This window comes from Peromyscus leucopus, chromosome 16_21, assembly GCF_004664715.2.
Source record: "Peromyscus leucopus breed LL Stock chromosome 16_21, UCI_PerLeu_2.1, whole genome shotgun sequence".
Lineage (NCBI taxonomy): Eukaryota > Metazoa > Chordata > Mammalia > Rodentia > Cricetidae > Peromyscus > Peromyscus leucopus.
Genome location: NC_051084.1, coordinates 21,387,069 through 21,409,629, shown reverse-complemented (window position 1 = coordinate 21,409,629; position 22,561 = coordinate 21,387,069). Strand labels below are relative to the sequence as shown.

At 37.9% G+C, this 22,561-nt stretch overlaps 1 protein-coding gene across 9 annotated transcripts in view; it reads left to right on the top strand.

The window, feature by feature from the left end:
• The window catches only part of Pcdh15 (protocadherin related 15), a 1,398,279-nt gene that overhangs the window by 1,292,698 nt on the left and 83,020 nt on the right, over positions 1-22,561 (top strand). For all 9 annotated transcript variants that reach the window (XM_037199986.1, XM_037199987.1, XM_037199980.1 and 6 more), the window contains one exon: positions 17,114-17,241. In XM_037199986.1, coding sequence (XP_037055881.1) covers positions 17,114-17,241 — 128 coding nt within the window. The remainder of the gene's footprint in view (positions 1-17,113; positions 17,242-22,561) is intronic.

Here is a 22,561-nt window from a genome sequence, read left to right as displayed (position 1 = left end):
GATAGGCCTGGGTTTCCTAACAAGGATCAATATTTACTAAATTTTTTAGTTTAGAATTCTCAACTTCCTTTGGAGGTAAAATGTTTCTATCTCATTGGATGCTTGAGAATTTTAAGCATGATATTTTTTATTGTCCCTTTTGTTATTCCTGGAAAGTATCCCTTGTCAAAAGTAATGGAAGCTATGTTTTACTAACTCATGCTAAGAATTTATCAGAAGAATCCTCTAAAGCTTGAACAATCAAAGCACAAGTAAGATTGGATCTGTGGAAAGACAAATACTTGAGAAACATACAATATTAGAAACTAATATTCTTTTTGCAACTATGCCATCATGACAGCTGGGACAATAACGTTCTAACCTATGTCAGGATGTATTGGGGACAGAATCTGGTTGACTTGAGTTGAAACGTGTCCCCTTGAATGTGGGTGGTGCGGATCTTCACAGCTCATGAGCTGTGGCAATAACCCATAGGGTATGTGGGTGCAGTGATAAAAGTGTATGATTAAAAATGAAAGATGATAGGTGATTGATCAGGAAAGACAAAAAAAATTATTTTACCTTTTCAAAAATAAACTAGAACACCACTGTGTTTGAGGGAATGCTTGTGCAAGCAGTATGGAGGTCACTATGAAGGAATGGGCCATTCTTTGAAGGTTCGAACTATCACTAGAATTTTACTTCTGATCATAATTTTATTTTTTATTTTTATTGACTTGTGTTCCAAATTATTATCAGGTAAATAACTGAACTAATTTATGAAGTTGTGTTGTTTCAAACATCTTTTTTTAATAAGTAGTTTAGGAGTGGAAGGAAGGTAATGCTTCGAGGTAATGACCTCATGCGAGAACTGTGAGATGCTAACAGGTATTCATTATGTACTTTCCAAAGGCTAAATTTAGCATACGCATTACACTAAATAGTTGCAAGTACATTGCTTCATCTTAAATTGCTTCCAAATTTTCTGTAAAATTTAATTATTTAATATGTTGTGTGCCAGTGATTAATGAACTGATTGAAAATAAACAGATTAAAAAATAATTAGATTGTATTTTGTATGATCATTGTACTGTTTAGTGGTTCCTTCTTGGTTAAATCTTCACAAGTAAGTCATGTACAAGTTGGAAATATCTTCTTACAAACAGGTGAACCGGCAAATCACAAGTTCATATTTTTATTTCATAGGGGAAAAGATAGGTTTTTATCGTGAGTTTATTCATGTAGAAAAAGTAAATATTCATATAGTGTTTCCTTTTATATAGTATATTATAGAAAATACATATAATGTACTTGGTCAAATGCACTCCAGGATTTGTGTGTGAGAGAGAACATTATGTTTTATAATTTGGGGATTCTCTATCCGTTTATTCATTAAAAGTGACTTATTTTAGTTAGAAAAGTGATTTATTTTTTATATAAAATTATAAAATGTTTATAGAAAGAAATTTAATTTGCATTTCCATATTTTTGTTCTTTTATACCTTGACATATTTTCTCCTAAACTATTTTACTGTAGCTACAGACATACAAACACAATTTTCATCATGTATGCTCTGTTTAAAATCTGGGACTGTTCCTTTTCATTTATTATTATAGTATCCAAAATACTTTATGTCATTAGCTATCTTTCGGAAACACCATTTCAATGACTTAATAATTTTCATAATCTTCCTTGTAAGCGTATCATAATTTAGTCCCCTCATTCTATGCTATTCAAAATCTGATTTCTTTTACAGGTATAGTTGGCAACAGAATTCAATACAGGAGATAGGAGGTCTCATTGTTCATTCATTCTGTTTCTAAATCATTTCCTGCTTATTGAAGTGACGTTGAGGAGTGTCTTCATAGAGACACTCCCCTCCAGGACCGTGTTCATTTCAACTAGCTCATCCATTTCCTGAAGCAGTTTTAAAGTAAAATTCAGTTCCTGGATTCCATTTCCTTATTCTGTTCTCAGCCTCCAAAGTACCTATTAAAATTTGGGAAACTTTGGAAATGCCCCAGTGAGATAATATTTCTTATGTTTTCAGATACAGAATAATAATAACATAGCTGGTACCTATGTGCATAAAAATACTTAAAAAAAACTATTGACACAAAATTCTCTGTGCCCTGTTCCTTCTGAATTACGATGTTTAGAGAGTTTTAAATAGTCTCTAGATTTTAAAGTGACTTAACTGAGGCCATAATGAAATTATTTTGTGTGTGTTGCCAGGTGTTTGGGTCTAAACACTGTTTCTGGACCTTCCAGTTGTGTAAATTTAAGCATGTTGTTTAATTTCTTCAAGCCCCATTATCTTCATTGATAAAACAAAGACAGTCAATGATCCTTAAGATTTAAATGGAAATAGCACTTAGAAAGCATTTAACCCCCAAAGTTCCCAAGGTCGAACAACCATTAATAATAGTCACTGTCCCTGGTCACGTTCATGCCTGAATAAAAAGTACAAAATACAACCATCTGTATTGGAAAATAATTTCACTTTCACTAACTTTGTTATTTGGGAACACCCTAAAACATTTCTGTTTTTGTAAACCTGTCTCCTGGAATTTACATACAAAAATTATAGCAATTGTAGACAGAATGGTAGCCTCCATTCCCAAGAGATCTCTGTGTCCAAATCTCTGAACTTCATGAAGCTTTGACCTTGAGGAACTCCTCAGATTTGGTGAATGAGAGACACAGAGCTAGCTCTAAGATATCTGGGGTTTAACATAAGTACAAAGGTCTTAGTGAAAGAAAGAAGCAAGATGATCTGGGTTGGTAAAACAGCACCAGGAAGTCTCTAACTATTCTAGATTTAAAGAAAGAAAAGCATCAGGAAGCAAAGAGCACATATAGTTTCTGGAAGCTGGTGATGTAAGACCCTGGCAGATTAATTTAGAAGAACTGTGATTTTTGCATAGCAGATGTTTAATAAAAGGCACAACTCTACCTGGGGCTTCCCAAATGGGATTCAGTGTTGCCTACATATCAATCAACCTAGGGAGATACTTTGGGCCAACAGACTACAAAATAAAATATTTGGTTACTTAAAGTCACCAATTTAATGTAATTTGCCATAAAACTGTATGGAATGTATATGTTAGCTAAATAGATAATGGGTGGATAGATATATGATAGATTGATAGTTGATATATAAATAGGTTGATAATAGAGATAGACAGATAATGATAGAATGTACACAGATAATTGTAGATATATAGATTAGATAGATAAATTGATAATAGATTATAGAAAACAGAAAAGATAACCATTAATATAGGAGACTCTCACTTAATGCAATATAGTATTTATACTTTTCCAAAAAAGGAAAAATGTTAATATGAACACAAATCCAGACGTTATTTAATACCTAGAATATTACTCATTTAATTATGTCCTCAATATCATAGTAATAAACTCATCAGTGTTGTCATTTTCCCAGAAGACCTAGTTAAAATACAGTACAATATATTTTAGTAATCTGAGTGTGTCTGGGGCAAGCAGTTGTGTGCGTTTCTTCCCTTAATTCAGCTATTAACCTTTCAGTCAAACACATACATAAAATGCATGTTTTAGATACAAGCAATTAAAATCATGCAAAGGTTAATTAAATCAACATCAAAGCTAAATTAGAAAACTATTAAAATAAACTGTGAAATATTCAATCTTTCTCGCTGTCTGGCTACCGAAAACAAATACCACAGAAGACACACAGTCTAAACCCACAGAGAGAAGCTGAGAACTAAGGACCAGTGGTTTTCTCATCTTATTCTACCTAGTAGTATATTTCCAAATACTCTGTAGGGGCAGCCTGTAGGGAAACCCTGGCCACCTTTCCTGCTCTACAACTCACTGTGATTCTCATACTGCTTTGTCTGACCCAATCACAAGGAGATTGGAGAATATCAGGCCTTCCTATCATTTTCTGATCCATTTTATCAACACTTCTCTCATTTTTATTTTATCTTTGTTCATTCATGTGTGCTTGAAATTTGTCTTAAATAAATGATACAGCATGGGGAGAAAAAGGGATTTTGCAAATGTTCAAAGAAATTTAACTTAAGTCAGAGTTACTTCCAAGCTTCTTCCTGAAAATAACCAAACCCCAGAATTGGCCGAGAAAAACAAAAGCAACACAGTCCTTACAGCCAATGTGTGTGAGGTATGGAAATCAAGGCACCATGCATGCTGTGTGCCCACAAGTAAAAGCATCCAAATGAAGGCATCCTGGTGATTCCATGCTCAGGTGGACACTTTGATCTTTCACTCTTGGCCAACATTCATTCTCCATCCTTCCATGTTCCTTGTGAATTCCTTCTCAATCTTCTTTCTGCCTGGATGGCAAGCCCCGTCCCTTAGACACAGGCTGCACACATCACCCAAACTGGGTAAATAAGGTGCTGTGTCTCCAGTACATGACTCTTCGGTTTTGTCTAAGGAATAAAAATAAAGAAGGGAAAGATCATAAGGAAAGGAAACAGCAGGGTTTGATGAATTATTTTGAGATGAGATAAAAGAGAAATATTAGGGCAAGGAAATGATTTCTCACTCTGAGTGTGATTGCATATCCTACTGTCTGAGAGGCCAGAACTGAATACAGCTGGCAAAGTCAGTGAAGACTGGCTAGGAAAGACAAAAACAAAACAAAACAAAAGTGTTCACATTCCCAAGACTCTCAAACGAGGATACAAAAAACGAGAAATGAATACTATTTACTTAAGGCCAAAAATACCGATGATGTTTGAGTTTAGCTATATGAGGACTCTTCTCTCAGCCCTAAACCTGGACACACACTATTTAGAACAATGCAATTCTTTAAGAGAGACAAGTCAATCCCCCTTGTGGTTTTGTATATAGTTTAAGCTTTTACTAATCATTGAAACTGCTTAATTACATCTTTTGAGCAGTGCAATTTCAAAAAGCTTAGAAATACACACACACACACATACACACACACACACACACACACACAGTGAAGACATTTAACATCCCCCCTCTTCTCCAAACAACTCACATTTAAATCTAAAGTCTGACCACTTCTTATCTCAATAAAGCACCAACTTCTCTATAATACCTTCTAAATTATTTTCTCTTGCATGGTCAAGGACCTGGTTTTATGGAAGGGAAGGTCTTCAGGGCAGTTCCTCTGGCTTCAGACACCAAACTGAGCAGTACCTCTCCTGCACTAATGGCAATGTCATTGTTGGTTACCTGTCAGAAAATTGAGCAACCCCTATAGCCAAAACTCTGTAACTCCTTGCTTTCTTTGAATACCAAAGTGATTGCTAAAATTTCATCCCAACCTAGTATGCTACCATAAACCCTACTAGGTGAACTGTTCTTTTCAAAGTATAAGAGTAATTGTTAATAACCACACAGCAAAGTTAATATTAGGCATTGTTGAAATTTCTTCCACCAAGGAAATAGTTGATCCATTAATGGAAATAGTTAATCCATTAATTTTTAATTTAGCTCCAGGCAAGTTCTTAGGAAGCAGCCACATTCTTTACCAAAATATCACAAGAATCTCTAGACCAGTCACTAAGATTTGTTTTCCTCACTGAAACTCTTGGAATTGGGCCTCCATGGTCCCACATTGCTCTTAGAAATTTTCTCTTCCAAGTCCCTATGCAGAGGGCCCATTAAGCTCTACTAACAGTATTTATCTGCTTTTCAGGTACAAAGTTCAAAGGCCTCTATAGTCCTGTAAAAAAAAAAAAAAAAAAAAACAGCATGATCAGGCCCACCACAGCAATGTCCGTCTTAGTTACTTTTTTACTGCTGTGATAAAATACCATGACCAAGACAACTTATAGAAGGAAGGGTTTATTTGAGATTACAGTTTCAGAGGCATAGGAGTCCATCACCATCATGGTGGGGAATCATGGCAGCTGACAGACTTGGCAACTGGAATAGAAGCTGAGGGCTCACACGTTGAACTGCAAGCAGAGACTAGAGTAAACTAGGAAAGGCACTTGGCTTTGAAATCTCAAAGCCTTGCCCTCAGTGACATACTTCCTCCAGCAAAGCATTGTCTTCTAATCATCCCCAAACAGCACCACCAACTAGAAACCAGGTATTCCAAACATGTTAGCCTAGAGGACATTTTCATTCAGACTGCCACCAATAATAGTATGTTAACTGTTTTCCTCAGGAAATAAATCAATTTTAATAATGTCTCCAGGAAAAGAAAGGGGTGGTAGCCCTGGAGAAATTACCAAGAAATTAATGTATTATAGCACTAATAATTGATCAAGGTAGACTTCCCATCTGCAAGAACCTTATTGTGAGGAAAATCAAAGTATGCTAATCATTTAATGCGATAAAATTTGTTGAAAAGTTTGTTTATAGAGAAAAAATGTTTAGAGTTCTATATATTTAGAGGAAGGATACCTATTATCATCTATCTAAAATTTACAGGAAAAGGAAGAAGTAGACTAGTTTATTTTACAGTACAAAAACAAAGTTAATTTTATTCTAAATATAAATCACACAATTAGAATAACACTTGTCTCACAACTGAGCTTTAGCTAACTGTCATAGTTTTGCATAAGACTGCAAACATAAATTCCATAGTCAACTGCCAAATTATATTAAGTTACAATTCATAAAGTAATTTTTATGTCTTTTGTAAAATAAATGCAACCTTAGACATTTAAATTTGAGCAATGAGTGATTGTTTCTAGATTGCATGGTTATTTATTTGGAATCTTGTATATTTACTAATCTCTTTAAAACTAAAGGCCAGTAATTTAAAGTCCCCCACAAGTTCTATAACACAGACTAGTGAGTACAAGTGATTGTGAATAAGCCTAGAAAGCGTTATGACTAGATGAATGCACACATTTGAATGTTTCTGCATTGAAGCATTTCCTTTCCTTTGTATCACTGAGTTGGTGAACCACATCTGTGATCTGGTGACAGGAAATGAATACAGAGCTCCGATTCTCCAAATAATATGGAAATCATGAGCCATTCTCTCCTCAAATGATTTCTGACAGTCCTACACTTTTTCCCTCCCAGCCAGATGCCAGGGGATTCATCAACTAGGAAAGATAATTGTCTTTATTAAATTTATAGAAGACAGATTCAACTTTGTTGGGAAAAAAATGGTCCCAGTTTATCAGAATTTAAGTGAATGGAATTAGGACAAATAAATGAATGTCTTCTGTTAATTTTAACTCTCCACAGATTCTTGAGATGGCAAAAAAAATTGTAAAGAGAGCTAATAACACAAAAGACCATCAAACAGAAACTTAGCAAAATAATGTAGCTTTCTTCTGGAGCCCAGAAGCCATGAGTCCTGGACATTGGACGCCTAGTTATTGATATTTCCAGAGTTCAGTTTTGCTTTGATTTGATTGACTATGCCCTAGTTTTCCCTCTTGGAGTAAAAAAGTATGTAACTTACTTTTTTATCTTATAGAATCCCACAATTAAGATATTTTAGAATTTCAGAAAGATGGATTTTTTTGAGATACTAACAATTTTAGATAGACACTGGATGTTTTAAAGAGACTGAGCTTTTGAAATGTTTAAAGTTTTAAAGACTGGAACTTTGATAAATTGAAATACTTACATTGTCATTTTATTACCAATATGACATCTAGAGGACTACCAGAAATGAAAGGTTATGGTTTAATGGTGTTTATTTATTGTGCTTGTCAAGTTGACAAGCTGTAATATGTGCTGGTTGGGTTTTGTCAACTTACCACAAACATAAACATGCCTGGAAAAGGGGACTGTTGATTGAGAACATGCTCCATAAGACTGGCCTACAGGCAAGTGTATAGACCATTTTCTTGATTAATAACTGACATGGGAGGTCCCAGCCTACTGAGCCTGGTACCACCCCTCAGTAGGTGTTCTTGGAATATATAAGAAAGCAGGCTGAGCAAATCATGAAGAGCAAACCATGTAAGCATTGATCCTCAATGGATTCTGCTTCAGTTCCTGCCTGTAGGTTCCTGCCCTGTTCTGAGTTCCCACCCTGACTTTCCTCAGCAGTGGGCAGTAATATGGAAGCATATGCCAAATAAATCCTTTCCTCCCTAAATTGCTTTTGGTCATGGTGTTTTATCACAGCAACAGAAACCCTAATTAAGACAAAGATGAACTGCTAATCTAAAGGGAGTTAATACAATAATCCTAAAATGTCACCATTTAAATTCTACTCCTAAGTTAAAACCCGTAAGTTTTTCCATTACTATGAATTGAATTGTTAATGTTGATGGGTCCTTGAAGCAGTATTTAATGCTTAGTTTTATACCTTAAACTAGGGTATAAAAGTTAGGTACATATACCAACCTCAGGCCTATTTTAAGAACTAATAGGAACACTACCATAATTTTATAAAAATGACTTTGAGAGATGGCTTGGTGGTTAAGGAGTGCTTCGCTTCTCTTCTGGTACATACAGGAACCCACAAGCATATGCATGTACACACACAAGTAGACAGACCAATATGCACATAAATTATAATAAAGTATTTGTAAGCTTTTGGGAAATTCCACATGTAATTTATGTTTTTGTTCATGAATTATAACTATAATTATAAGTTCTGGGGTGTGCTAGAGGATAAATGGGTTTAGGAGTGAAAAGGGGACCAACAGCAACTGCCATGTTCTAAATATTGCTGTTAGCTGTCTCATACGTTCATCCAGCAGCTGCATGGGAGCTAAATAGCTGGATTTACCTTGATAGACAGACAAACAGATAGACACACACACACACACACACACACACACACACACACACACACACACACACGTAACACAAATTACTAAATGATCTTATTAATAAAAAACCCAGAGCCAGATATTGGGGTGAAAGCTGAGAGATCAGAGGGATAAAACAAGCCAGCCACAAGTTCTTACTGCTAGGAAATTCTCAGCCCAAGAGCTACTTCCTGTATACTCAGGCCTTACATACCTTTCTGTTCTACCATCATACTTCCTCTTTCCACCCAGCTACATCACTTCCTCTTTCTGCCCAACTCTGCACTTCCTGTCTGTCTGTACAGACCTCCAGACCTCTATGGTTAGTGCTGGGATTGAAGACATGTGTTACCACACCTGGCTCTCTTCCCAGTGTCTCCCTGAGCTCATAGAGATTTAGATGAATCTCTGCCTCCTAGATGCTAGGATTAAAGGCATGTACTACCACTGTCTGACCTCTACGTTTAATGTAGCGGCTGGCTTTTCCCTCTGATTCCCAGGCAAGCTTTATTTGTTAGAGCATAAATAAACTATCAACACACACACACACACACACACACACACACACACACCAATGGAATTCATTAGCTACCTGCACTTTTAAGTTGTTTAGTGTTTTTGTCAGCAGCTGTCAGTAAATCTGACCAAAATACATTTTAGGGATGTATACAATTTCAAAGGATTAAAAAAAAATTATTTTAAGAAGTGGATAAGTGGTCTTGAGTTCTAACAGTCTTACCTCTGATAACAAATTGACAACAAATCAGAATGTCATGTGTAAATTAGGAAATGGAACTAAAGCGGGGGTGGTGGCTCAGCTTTGCTCCTTTCTGCCTCTCCCGGGTCCTGTAAGGCCAGGGATGTCTAACCTTCCGACATTACAACAGGATGCTGCCATCTGCAAATACACTGGATGCATTTCCACCTGCCCAAAGCATGCAGCCCCTAGGCCAGAGCACAGGTTGGACAGTCCATAGAGGGTGACTATGCTAAAATCATAGTTTGAAAAAAAATGAAACATTAAGATTTATTACTCTGATCTAATATATTTTAATCCATTAACTTAGTCAATAAAAAGTTGTCTGGTCAAACATACAGCACAGAGAACTTCCTACCAGCGTGCTGGAGCCAGACAAGCCCATTTCAGAAAGCAGTAAGGTCTCTGGAGAAAATAAAAACATGTCAGTGAGGTTGGAAAGATAGAAATGGGGATAGAAATCAGTGACCATGTTCAGAGTGGGGAAGACTGCTGGGGAGATGGGCAAAACTGGAGGAGAGCACAAAGAAAGCTGGGCGTTTTATAAATGTAACCTTAAGATGGTGTATGCATTGAAGAGTCGACTGTCTTTTGATTTACCCTTGCTGGGATGGACGCACACCACTTGCTCTTTCCTGGGGAGGCAGAGGTGGTAGCCAGCACATGTAGGGGCTAGTCATTTTCAGTCGGATATCACCACGTGTTCAAATCTCAGGCATGCTGAGTACTCAGGGGAGGTTGGACTACTACATAACCTCTGTTCCTCTTAATCCCTCTAAAACTGAGAGTGCTAATAACTACTTCATCACCTCATCTTCAGATGGTTTTGCATCCCCTGGAGCAGATCCTGTCACATCCTGTCTAGTAATTACCAAGAGCCAAAAATATGGATGTTTTATGATATTTTTATTTTTTAATTATGATATAATATAATTACATAATTTTATTCCATCTCTTTTCTTGCTCCAAACTCTCCTGTGCAGTCCCCCTAACCACCTTTCTCTCTCTCTAATTTGTTTTTTGACAATTAACAAAAAGAGTCTGAGCTTTTAAAATGTTTCAAGTTTTAAAGACTGGAACTTTGAAAAGTTGAATATTTATATTGTCATTTTATTATCAATATGACATCTAGAGGACTACCAGAAATGAAAGGTTATGGTTTAACAGTGTTTATTTATTGTGTTTGTTTGTCAAGTTGACAAGGTATAATATGTGCTGGTTGGGTTTTGTCAACTTATCACAAACATAGACGTGCCTGGAAAGGGGGACTGTTAATTGAGAACATGCTCCATAGGACTGGCCTACAGGCAAGTGTATAGACTATCTTCTTGATTAATGATTGACGTGGGAGATCCCAGCCTACTGAGCCTGGTACCACCCCTTGTTAGATGTTCTTGGAGAATATAAGAACGCAGGCTGAGCAAACCATGAAGAGCAAGCCTTGTAAGCAGTGATCCTCGATGGATTCTGCTTCAGTTCCTGCCTGCAGGTTTCTGCCCTGTTTTAATAATTGTTAATTGTTTAAAACCTTGTCTCTTTTTTGTTAATTGTTACATTTATGTATATGTATACATACATATTCCTAGATATATAAATAAACCTACTCAGTATGAATAATGCTATTTCTAAGTACAAGATTTCAAGGATGATCACTTGATCGTGTGCTTTTGTACATGTGATCATGTAAATTTATGATTTCCTTGTTTTCTTTTCTGTCACAAATGTCAGGATATATGTAATTAAGCAGATCAAAGTTATAATCCCATCCCAATCCAATATTATTATTTTGCAGGATGGTAAGGCAAATATTCTTAACATCTGCTATAATCAGATTGGAAAAAAGGCTACAGGCAAAGAGAGTGACCAACTAAAGCTCAACCACAAATGCTTGAGCTACTTGTCGTTACCCAAATATAAATACCATTTCCTGGCAGGTGACTGAGTAATTAAAAAAATAAATAAGTCATTAACCCATGGTGCTCACCACTGCTCTGCCCTAACCTGGTGGAATTTATTTAAAAATAGCAGCACTGGGGCTGGAGAGGTGGCCCAGCCATCAAGAGCACTGATTGTTCTTTCAGAGGACCTAGGTTCTGTTCCCAGCACCTACATGGCAGCTCACAGCCATCTGGAGTTCCAAAGGATCTGAAGTCTTCTGGCATCAAAAGCCACTGTGTGAACATTATGTACAGACATACATGCAGGCAACACTCATATATACATGTGTGTATGTATGCATGTATATATACATGAATACACACACACACACACACACATATATATATATACACACACACACACACACACACACATATATATATATATATATATATATATATATATATATATATATAAAATAAAAAGAATAGCAATGCCATGATTGTATGGTTTCTGGGAGCACCAGTCTCAAGTGTATAGTTCTCTATGATTTAGTCATAGAGCCGATGTAAGCTAAGTACAGTTTCTACACAATCATGATGCAGCCTAGCAGTGCTGACAGCCCATGTGCGTCATGGTGAGACAGCATGATGAAAAGCTCACTTCCATCACTAAAATGGAATCAACTGCTTTAGAGGAAATATAAGTAGGAATTTGTATTTTTTTCCAATGCACATTTATAGACGTAACCAACCGTCTTATTAAATAAGAAACACAGAAACAATGCAAAAGAGAAAGCCGAGAGGTCAGAGCTCAGAGCTAAAATCTCACCCTTCCGCCTGCGGTGTCCCAGCTTCCTGAAAGAGAGCTCTATTTCCTGTCTGTTCGTCTATTTAAAGTATTTTGTTCTGCCTTCTCATTGGTTGTAAACCCAAACACGTGACTGCCTCGTCACTGTCTGAATGTACAGCCCCCTAGGTCTTAAAGGCATATGTCTCCAATGCTGGCTATATCCCTGAACACACAGATATCTATGGGATTAAAGGCGTGTACCACCACCGCCACACTCTTGCTATGGCTCTAATAGCTCTGACCCCCGGGCAACTTTATTTATTAACATACAATCAAAATCACACAATCAAAATCACATTTCAGTACAATTAGATTACCACCACACACATTTATTTTAAAGATTACTAAAACTTGCTGTGTGGGTGCTTTAGAGTTATTTTAAATATTTCCTGTGCATTTATAAGTTTATACAATTGAAGTTTTTACAAACCATATAAGTCGGTGGTTCTCAACCTTCCTAATGCTGCGACCCTTTAATACAGTTCCTCATGTTGTGGTGACCCCCTCAACGATAAAATTACTTTCATTGCTACTTCATAACTGTGATTAATCATAATGTAAATATCTGTGTTTTCTGATTGTCTTAAGTGACCCCTGAGAAAGGGTCATTTGACCCAGGGGGTTGTGGCCCACAGGTTGAGAATCACTGCCTTAAGTTCTGACACTAACTTCCACATTACTTTTCCTAATGCCTGAGGGTGTATTGGCTTCTTGAACTTCTTGCTAAGGTGGAGTGTCCCTACAAATGCAGCTTATTTATAACTCCCTAGCCTTTCTGCTGCTGTTTGTTTCAATGCCAGGGAAAGGTAAATATGTTTCAAAGACCTCAATGTTTTTTACAGTGTGTTCAAAACTGACCTTTATATTTTCAACTATTGCACATAGAAACCATAAGCAAAATCACTAGTTGTCAGCATGAACAATCATAACCAGAATTGAAATCAATAGCAGGAAAGATTACTCCACTCGGATGGAGCTCAGATGGGAGCATGCTTACTTAGCACCCACAAGGCTCTGGGTTGGATGGTCAGGACCTAAACACTGGGCTTGGTGGAGAATGGCTCTTATCCCAGGACTGAGGAGGTAGGGGCAAATGAATCAAAAGCTCAAGGTCATCCCTGATACTACCTGGCAAATCTGAGGTCAATCTGTCTAAAAGAAAGAAAAAGCAAGAAAGAGAGGGAAGGGGGAGGGGAAGAGGAAGGAGGAAGGGAAGGGGAGGAGAGAGGGGAGGGGGGAGGAGGAGTGGGAAAGGAAAATCCGTTATAGCAAAAGTTGGTAACATCTACTATTTACTCCTCTTTTAGGATTTTCAATTATTTTTGTTACGCTAATAAATTGCCTGAGACTGTGTACTTTATAAAGTAGTTTATCTGATTCTTAGTTTGTGGACTCAGGGGCTGGTCTCGGGCTTGACTTGGTCCAGGTTTTGTGGTGTAATGTATGATGAAAGGGTAAATTACCTGGAAAGAACTAAAGTCAAAACAAATAGAGTACCATTTCTTTTTCCCTTAAGACAAACTTCCAAGATAGCTAACATTGGCCCTTGATGATTATCTCTTCCAGGGTCAGCACATACAGTGACTTCCCCCCAAAGTCCTAATCTCAACTTTTCCATCACTTCCTAATATTGCCACCCAGGGGACCAAATCTCCAACATGAGAAACCTTAGGAGACAATCACACCCAACCCATAGCCTCCCCATTCCTTCATCTTCAAGTGACAGCTTGTGTTTTGAGTTGCCCATAAGCCTTCTTACCTCAAAGCCCTCATGAGCTGGCCCAGGCCATTGAACCAAAAGATATTCAATAGGGACAAGAGATGATTTATCTTAAAATTATCATCTGTATATGTGTGTGCATATATGTATGTATGTATTGTGTTAACAAATACACAAGTGAAAATTTGAATTCTCCAGCTCTTACTTAGTCAAATATAGATACCATATAGAATAATGTGACCTATAATACAGTTCCAACTGGTTTTCAGTAAGCCGGTGTCCAGTAACACCATAAAGAAATATTTGGATGGCTTATTTATTACTTACTACAAAATGGAAAATAAATTAAACAAGTTTAAGTGGAAAGTAAATTACTATAGCATGGTAATTCAAATGGTGGCAGTTTGAGAACACTGAAAGAATATTTGCTTAGCACTCATTAGCCCTAGATTCGATGTCTAGTCCCTTAAAAAGTAAAAAGTTAACATTAGCAGTACCATTCTTCTCCATCTCCTCTTGACCTAGAATTGGGCAAGGAATGACCTTCTAACAAATTACTTGCATCACTTTATTTAAAAATATGATAAAAATAGTGTGCCAAGGGCCATTGGAGCACAACTAGTGTCTGACAAGTTGACCCACCCCACTGGCCAAGCTGTGGGGTCACTGGCTGTGGAAACTGGCTGTTTTCTGTCTGTAACTTTTTTGGGTGCTGCCAGTACACCTCCCTATAAGAACAGCTGTGGGGTGCTCTCCACAACCCTTTGGTAGTGTGCTTTGCATCTCTGGGCACACGTTTAGGTGTGGATTTCTGTTTAAGCTGTATAATTCTGATGAACAGAAGTATTACCAGAACATTCTTTACTGACATAGGAAAGTAACAGTATTCTCAGTCTCAAACACAGGCTTTTACATATTTTGCAAAGACCTTAGAACTAGTCCAAAACAGACTAAGCTGCCTCTACAGAATATACAAAGACTAATTCTCAGGTGTTGTTTATTGCTAAATCAAGGCCAGGCTGTTTACATCAAGACACAGTCCTTACAGTAGCTCCCTTTCTGTACCTACCCTGACCGCTTAATTCAGCCAGTTGTTTATGTCTGGGACCCCTCACCAACTTAGAGCTACATGTATGGGTCAATGTGACATTACTAGCCTAAGAGAAGCTATGTGACTTATCTTGTGTCTTGAGAATGAGTCAGGTCCTGAAAATGTAACTTATAATTGTCCAGAGTTTGGCTGTGGAGCAGCAGCAGTGGTATGGAGACAGATGGCTGTGTAGAGCTTATGTGAGAGCTGCTGCAGAATGTGAGTGAAGTGTGTGTGTGTGTGTGTGTGTGTGTGTGTGTGTGTGTGTGTGTGTGTATGCACGCGCACGCGCGCACACGCGCGCGCTGGGTGAGAGATGCAGAAGCAGCATGAGAGAAGTGTGAAGGAGTGAGGGGTGAAAGAATGAGTGATTAATGTAAAAGAAAGATGTGTAGCCATGTGAAAAGATTTGTATAATTAAAGATATGTAGCTGTGTGCAGTAGTGTGGAGATATGTAGCAATGTGGACGGAAAGATAATGCAAACAAATATAGATCCAGCCTATATTGTTTGCTCCAAAGGTCCATGGAAGAGTCTAACAACCAGCTGAGGATTCTAATCTGAGGGCTATCACATGAATCTAAGCACACTGAGCTTGTTAATCCATTCACTTTATTCTTCTCAGTCAATTCTATCTGCACAGTTTCTTTTCTGTTCTCATACTTAGCTCCCCCAGTCCCTCCTGCTCTCAGCCCCTTTTGCTGTTCTCTCTTCATTCTACCTAGTTCTTTCCATCTCTGTCCTCGTCTTTGTTCTTCTCAATCAGTTCTCTTGCTGTTCTCTCATATCTATCTAGGTCTTTTCCATATTCTCCCCCTTCTTTGTTCCCCTAAGATTATATATCTCCATTCATAAGCAACTTATTAGTAAAAACTACAAAGTAAACTCTTGGGGATAAGTGTTCTGATAAGAGTTACACTTGGCAAAGACTTGGTCAGCCTAATTGGTAACTGACAATAGCCGTAGGTTGTAAAAAGTTCTGGCTATCTCTTAAAGGGATAACTACAAAGGTTACAAGGAAAGAAATTAAACCAATGAGAGATTTAAGGAAAAGTCAAAGAACGTGTGTACTATTTTATGTGATTAATAATATCCAGATATGGTTAGTCAGTAACAGCCTGTTAGTCACCTGAATCTCAGGACCTATACATAATTAGTCTACTGAGCCTAAAATCTTGCATTAAAAACTGGTGTAGAATAATACAAAGTGTTAATTGTTATTTGAATCAGAGTGGGGAGTTGCTAGTGGAGGAAGCTTAAGGCAACATAGGTGCTATTGATCTCTTGAAGGACTAAGATATACCAAGGCCAGGCACCTGCACTATCACTTCCGGTTCACTATAATTCTGAAGAGTTTTGATCTAACAAGGCCAGGCACCTGAAATTCTGCTCTGTGAAAGTTTTACGAAGACTCTTTGTCTGGCCAATATTTACCTTGTCAGTAGCTAAGGATGGAGAATAAGACCTCTAAGTGTCTACAGTCCACATGGAACAATAGATCTAGCATGAAGCATATTTTAGTATGTTTCTATTCAAAAAAATGTACAGTTAAATAAGAAACCATCTTCTAGACTATCCACAATTGTGTGCCCATAGGATTGAGATGCAATCATGAGATTACATGTACACATAACATGGAAATGCACACTAAATGGGGAGAATCATAGCTGTTATGCACAAGACGTTTACAACAACAGACAGCCAATTCATTCAAAAGGCAGTAATTCCATAACATCTTGCATGATGGTTTCCTCTTACAGAACCCTTAGTTCTGATAGGTTGACCTTCTGAACACTAGTTGTCACTGTTGTATACTCTCATGGGCTTTTGCTACCAGTGGCTCTCAACAGAAAAAGTCAGAGACCATTTTTAAGATGAAGTAAAAAAGAAAATAAACATCAGAAAGCATGTGTTTTTTCTTACTTCCCCAGTCATAGATAGATTAAATTTATTCCTAATTACCCTCAGATAAAAGTTTCTGATCCCTCGATACTCTAAGGCATTCCTTTTATTACCCTGAGCAGATCGTGGGAGCTGGTCTCTCATGGTCCACATTACTAGTGGTTTTTGTTCTAATGAATAATCACCAATAAAGTTATATCTTGCTTTCCAGGTAATACAGCTAAAGTGTACATTGAGATTCAGGATGAAAACGATCACCCCCCAGTGTTTCAGAAGAAATTCTACATTGGTGGTGTGTCCGAAGATGCAAGGATGTTTGCGTCTGTGCTCAGAGTGAAGGTATGAGAAAAGAAACCCTGATGTGAAACTACACTGAGAGCAAAGAGCTCTGAGTTTTGTGGGTATGTTATACCCTCATCATTTGTGTCAATAGCATTTACACTCCTGTTAAAAACACAAAATTACTTTTGTTTGTTTGAGTTTTTGTTTTGTTTTTGAGACACGGTTTCTTTGTGTAGCCTTGGCTATCCTGGAACTAGCTCTATAGACCAGGCTGGCCTTTAACTCACAGAGACCCACCTGTCTCTGCCTCCCCAGTGCTGGATGAAAGGCGTGCACCACCACTGCCTGGCTAAAAGGATGAAATTCTTTAACTAGAGTTTGCATCAGCTTTATTTCTGTTGCTGGATAAAATACCCTGATGAAGGCAACCTAAGGAGAAAGGGTTGTTTTGGATCTTAGTTCCAGAGAGGATAAACCCACCACGATGGGGATGTCTTGGCACTGGGAACAGGAGGTCCACCAGCACATTGCCTCAGCAGTTCAGAACCACTGAGTGGACAGGAAATGGGACCAAGGTCTAACATCTCAGAGCCCACCCCAGTTACACACTTCTTCTAGGAAGTCTCTACCTCCTAAAAGTTCCATAAGCTCCCCCAAAATGCACCTCCCTCTGGGAACCAAGTCTTCAAACACGTGAGCCTGTGGGGAACATTTCACATTCAAACATGATAGAAACATATACATTTTATTATTCAAACTCAACACACTTTGTTTATATGATGTGAACCACTAAGCAACTTAGTATATTTTTACTAAAAAGTGGGTCAAATTACTTATAATAGTCTACATAAAATGTTACAGTGTTTTACCCAGTATATATTTAGGGTTTTTTTATTCATTCATTCATTTGTTTGTTATGTGTTTATGTATTATTGTGTATGTGTATACCTGTTGCCGTGGCTGGGGGTCACATCATAGGTGGATAGATCAGAGTTCACATTTCTGGAGTCAATTCTTTCCTTCCTCCTTTATTGGGGTTTGGGACCTTGAACTTGGGTTTCCAGGTGTGTGCTGCAAGCCTCCTTACCTGCTAAAGCCATCATATCAGCCATCTCCAGGGAGGATTTTCATGCCTCCATTAGGATCACTTCAGAATAACTCCACAGAGTCTCAAAATGAAATTTCTAGTGACAGATATGGAAACCATCAATTTACAATGAAAATGATTGCCGTCTTATCATAACTTTTCAAATTTCAAGTGATGCTTCAATTAGCAAGAAATAACACTTCATTAACACTGCTAACTTTGGTACTTGACGAAAAGTTTATTTTAATCCCTTCATAGTCAGAAAAATTTTGCCAACTACTTATATAATTTACAGGCTGCTCAGGTTTCAGATCAATGCTTTCAGTTTTAATCTATCATCCACAAGCATATCTAGAGATGGTTTAAATACTCTCACATGCTTTCAGTTGTTTTGTTAGTACAATTTTTAATGGTTTCTTCTTATTAGGGTAAGAGTAAGATTCTTAGTTCATAGTAGATTATCAGTTATTTATTTTTCTGAGATCACCTTAACAACCGTTTTAACGGCTATACACAAAGTATACAAAGTCGTTTTGATCCCTGGCAAGCTCGGCTTTGGCGGTCCTGTGCTCTGCTCATTAGGAGCTGTCATTTTTCCCCCTTAGCAGGACCTCCTTGATGAGTTTTACGCTTCCATCTGCTTTCAGCACCTATCAAACACCTTCAGTAACCAAAAGAAATTTCAGCCAAGCCGACAATCAAATGTAAAGGCAATGCTCAGAGGGGAGGATAAACATCCCAGAGCCTCTGAGTTCCCACACAGGCAGAGAAGTCTGTGTGGGAAACATTCAGGAGAGGTCCAGCACTTCATGGAAACCAGTGTTTGATGGTGAGACGTGCCCCCTGCAATGGTCAGAAACCGAGGCATGGGATGACTGAACAGAGATTGGCAGTGCACTGGTGGACAGACCTGATGAAGGAATTCGGTTACGAGAGCCCAGACTGCACTATGGACCTAAAGGGAGGAACCATTTCAACTACTGAAAGAACATGTTTGTTTTTCTTTTCTGGAGGACATGGAAGATAACACTGGTGCAGAAGGGTAGATAGATCAGACGGGAGGGTATATAGATTCCCCTAGTGCAGGGCAGCAGGTGAGTCCAAAGGTCAGTAGAACAGCAGTAGGAGGGAGGGATTGATAAGCTAGTGGAAAAGTCTTTATTGGCCAACACAGTTGCCGCTCTTAGCCTGGAATGCAGGAACCTTCTATTTCCCGTTTTATCCCAGCAGACATGAGTTAAAGCAGTTCTCAATTCATACACGGGGTTGGAAAATATTATTCAAAAGTAACGCTGAATTGGTGCCTACTCTCCTGGGAGGTTTGAGAAAAAGATGGTTTTAAAATGAGAAATCTCCCAGGATTATGATAGAGGCTTTTTAAGCCACTTGCTGCAGCATATTAGAGTAATGTCGGATTTCATCTACTATGAATAAAAGTTATTTTTTTAGTCTGCCATAAAACTCAAAATACTGAAAGTTAGACCTTTCCAAAGACGCTGCCAGTTAAAAAACAAAGGAGAAAAGAGAAGTGTCGCATAAAATAGAACTGACAGTGTAAGATTGAACTTTGAAATACCAAGAAAGAAAGCTGTAGTGCCTGAGAATATATAGCGTGGACTTGAGCTGATACTTAAAAATATGTTGCATGAAGATAACACAATAAGATAACTGATGGAATGAATTGCCCAGTATGTGCTGGGAAATAAGGAAGTTCTGAATCTGCTCTCTATTGAAGCATCTAATATGCTAACTGGCTTGCTAGGCACTCATGCTTAAGAAGTAAGTGTACTCTTCCCCTACTGTGTGCTAAATACAGAAAACTAGCTTTCTTTAAAAAATAAATAAATAAATAAATAAATAAATAAATAAATAAATAAATAAATAAATAAATAACATTCTAGTTAAAGAGACAAAAAGAAAGAAGGATGGAGAGAGCAGCAGCCATTAACTCTGCATGGACCTACCATCTAATGTAATCACACTGCGGGTTTATACTACACTGAGTAGAATACAATCATTTGGAATAGAAGTGACGACAGCTTTAAGTGATTTGCCACAGTGGGACAGTTTAGAGGGTGTGTTTGGCTTCTACTTGCTTTGCTTGTCTAATTTTATTCAGGTGTCTATCCTCTTGGGGCCCTGTGTATTAGGAGAGGCTGAGCCTCCTCTAAAAACTGGCTAGCCCAAGCTGAGCACACTTGTGCCTTTGTAAATGATGCCCTCGGACATGAGAGTCCTGCTGCGGGATGTACCTTCTGTACTTTCTGTACCTTTCTGTACGCTGTGAATATGTGTTGCTACTATTGGTGAATAAAGAAGCTGTTTGGGCCCATGGTAAGGCAGGATAAGAGCCAGATGGTAAATCCAAAAGAGATACAAGGAGAAGAGGGCAGAGTCAGGGCAGATGCCATGCAGCAGCCTGAGGAATAAGATGCCAGCAGACTGGTAACATCACAGCCACGTGGCAAAACATAGATTAAATGGGTTCATTTAAGATGTCAGAGCTAACGAGAAATAAGCCTGAGCCATAGATCAAACAGTTTGTAAATAATATTAAGCCTCTGACTGGTTATTTGGGAATAGGCAGACAGGAGAGATTCATCCATTTACAGAGTCCCACTTATTTTGCATATGTATTGAGCAATAATGCAGCCTCCTGAGGAGATCATGAGACAGTGTTTCCCAAGGGGGTGGAGCCTTCTGGAATTGAAATGCTTCTGTCACATTCAAACAATTCTTGGATTGTGTTAGAATGTCCCAGAAGAGGAGGACTCACCTGGCATCATCAGCATTCGCCAAGGTTTCATGTTGACACATTTGTCGCAAAGTGTGTCACCACACTGATTTCCATCGGCAACAGGCAACAAGTCATCTGTCAGTCCATTTGCAGAGAGTGGAGGGACCCAGTCTTTAATCCAGGCCATTACCATCATTTAAAAAACCTCACTCTTGGGCTTTTGGACAGTAGAATGCTTGCTCTATCACCACCACAAAGGTTAGATCTATAACTGGAATAATTTAAAGCAAGATCTCAAACTGGCATACACAAACATGCATGGAACAATGTCAATCAAAAAGATAAAAACTGGAAACAATCCATATGCCTGTCTATGAATGAACAAATGAGCAACTCTAGTCTACACATATGATGCAATATTATTCAGCCCTAAAGGGAAGTAAAATCTTGCATGTAGTTTTATCCTGGATAAACCCTGAGGATGTGGTACCCAATGAGATGGAATAGACCTACAGGAGATAACAATGGTGTGATTCACTTACAGGAGATATGTTAACTGGTTATGTGTGCTGTGATTTGATGTTTCTATACATCTAAACTGTTTGACTTCTGGGTATACATTATTTAACTAAAATATATTTATTGCACTAAATATTTTCTTTGATATGTTTGTAGTAGATTTTTGGAGTAAATGGACACGGAGTATTATTAAAATGTTCAACATGACTATAAGCTATATAGAATTTTGACTTTTAAATTACTGAGGCCTTAAGTCTAAAGAGAATGTTTAGGGGAATTAAAGGAAATGTCAGAAATCTGAACTAGAGTTACAGATGGTTGTGAGCCACAATGTAGGTGCTAGGAATCAAACCCAGGACATCAAGAACAAGTCTCTGAGCCATCTTTCCAGCTTCAGTTAGGCATCTTTTAAGGAACATAATGTCTAAATTAGACAAAAGTAGAAATGTACCACAAGGGTTGGCATGTATGCTCATACTTAATAGTTGATGTTACAGTGTTCTCCAAATCCTTATACCAATTAACATCTAAACTTTTAGCAGTACCTGAGCATTCTGGTTGTTCCAAAAAAGATTCTGTCTATCTTTCTATCTCCTGGTTGAGTTCCGTTCTCAAGTCTCAAGTCTATTCATTTCCTTCATCCTTATATTTGAGTTTTCTTGGTCACCACTCAGGCATTTATTTCCTTAAGCTCTGTCTTTTTTTTTTTTTAGTATATTCTTTGAGGAGGTTTATGATTGTTCTTTTAAATCCTGTGACCTAGAATTCATCTAGATAGTTGTATTTGCAAGTATGTCTACAGGACTGGTCAGCTTTAGAGAAAAGATACTGGCTTGATCTTTTACAGTGTTGGTATTCCTAGGATGAGATCTAGGCATGCAGACTTCCTCTGTTGATTCTGGGTTTATTATGGATAAAGCATTTTGAGGAAGGAAACAAATGTGTGAGTGGGTTGGGTCTACAGATTGGAAATGTTTTGGGTGGAATTAAGTCAGGTGGACAGACCAAACTGGGCTGGTATTCAGGATGTGCTT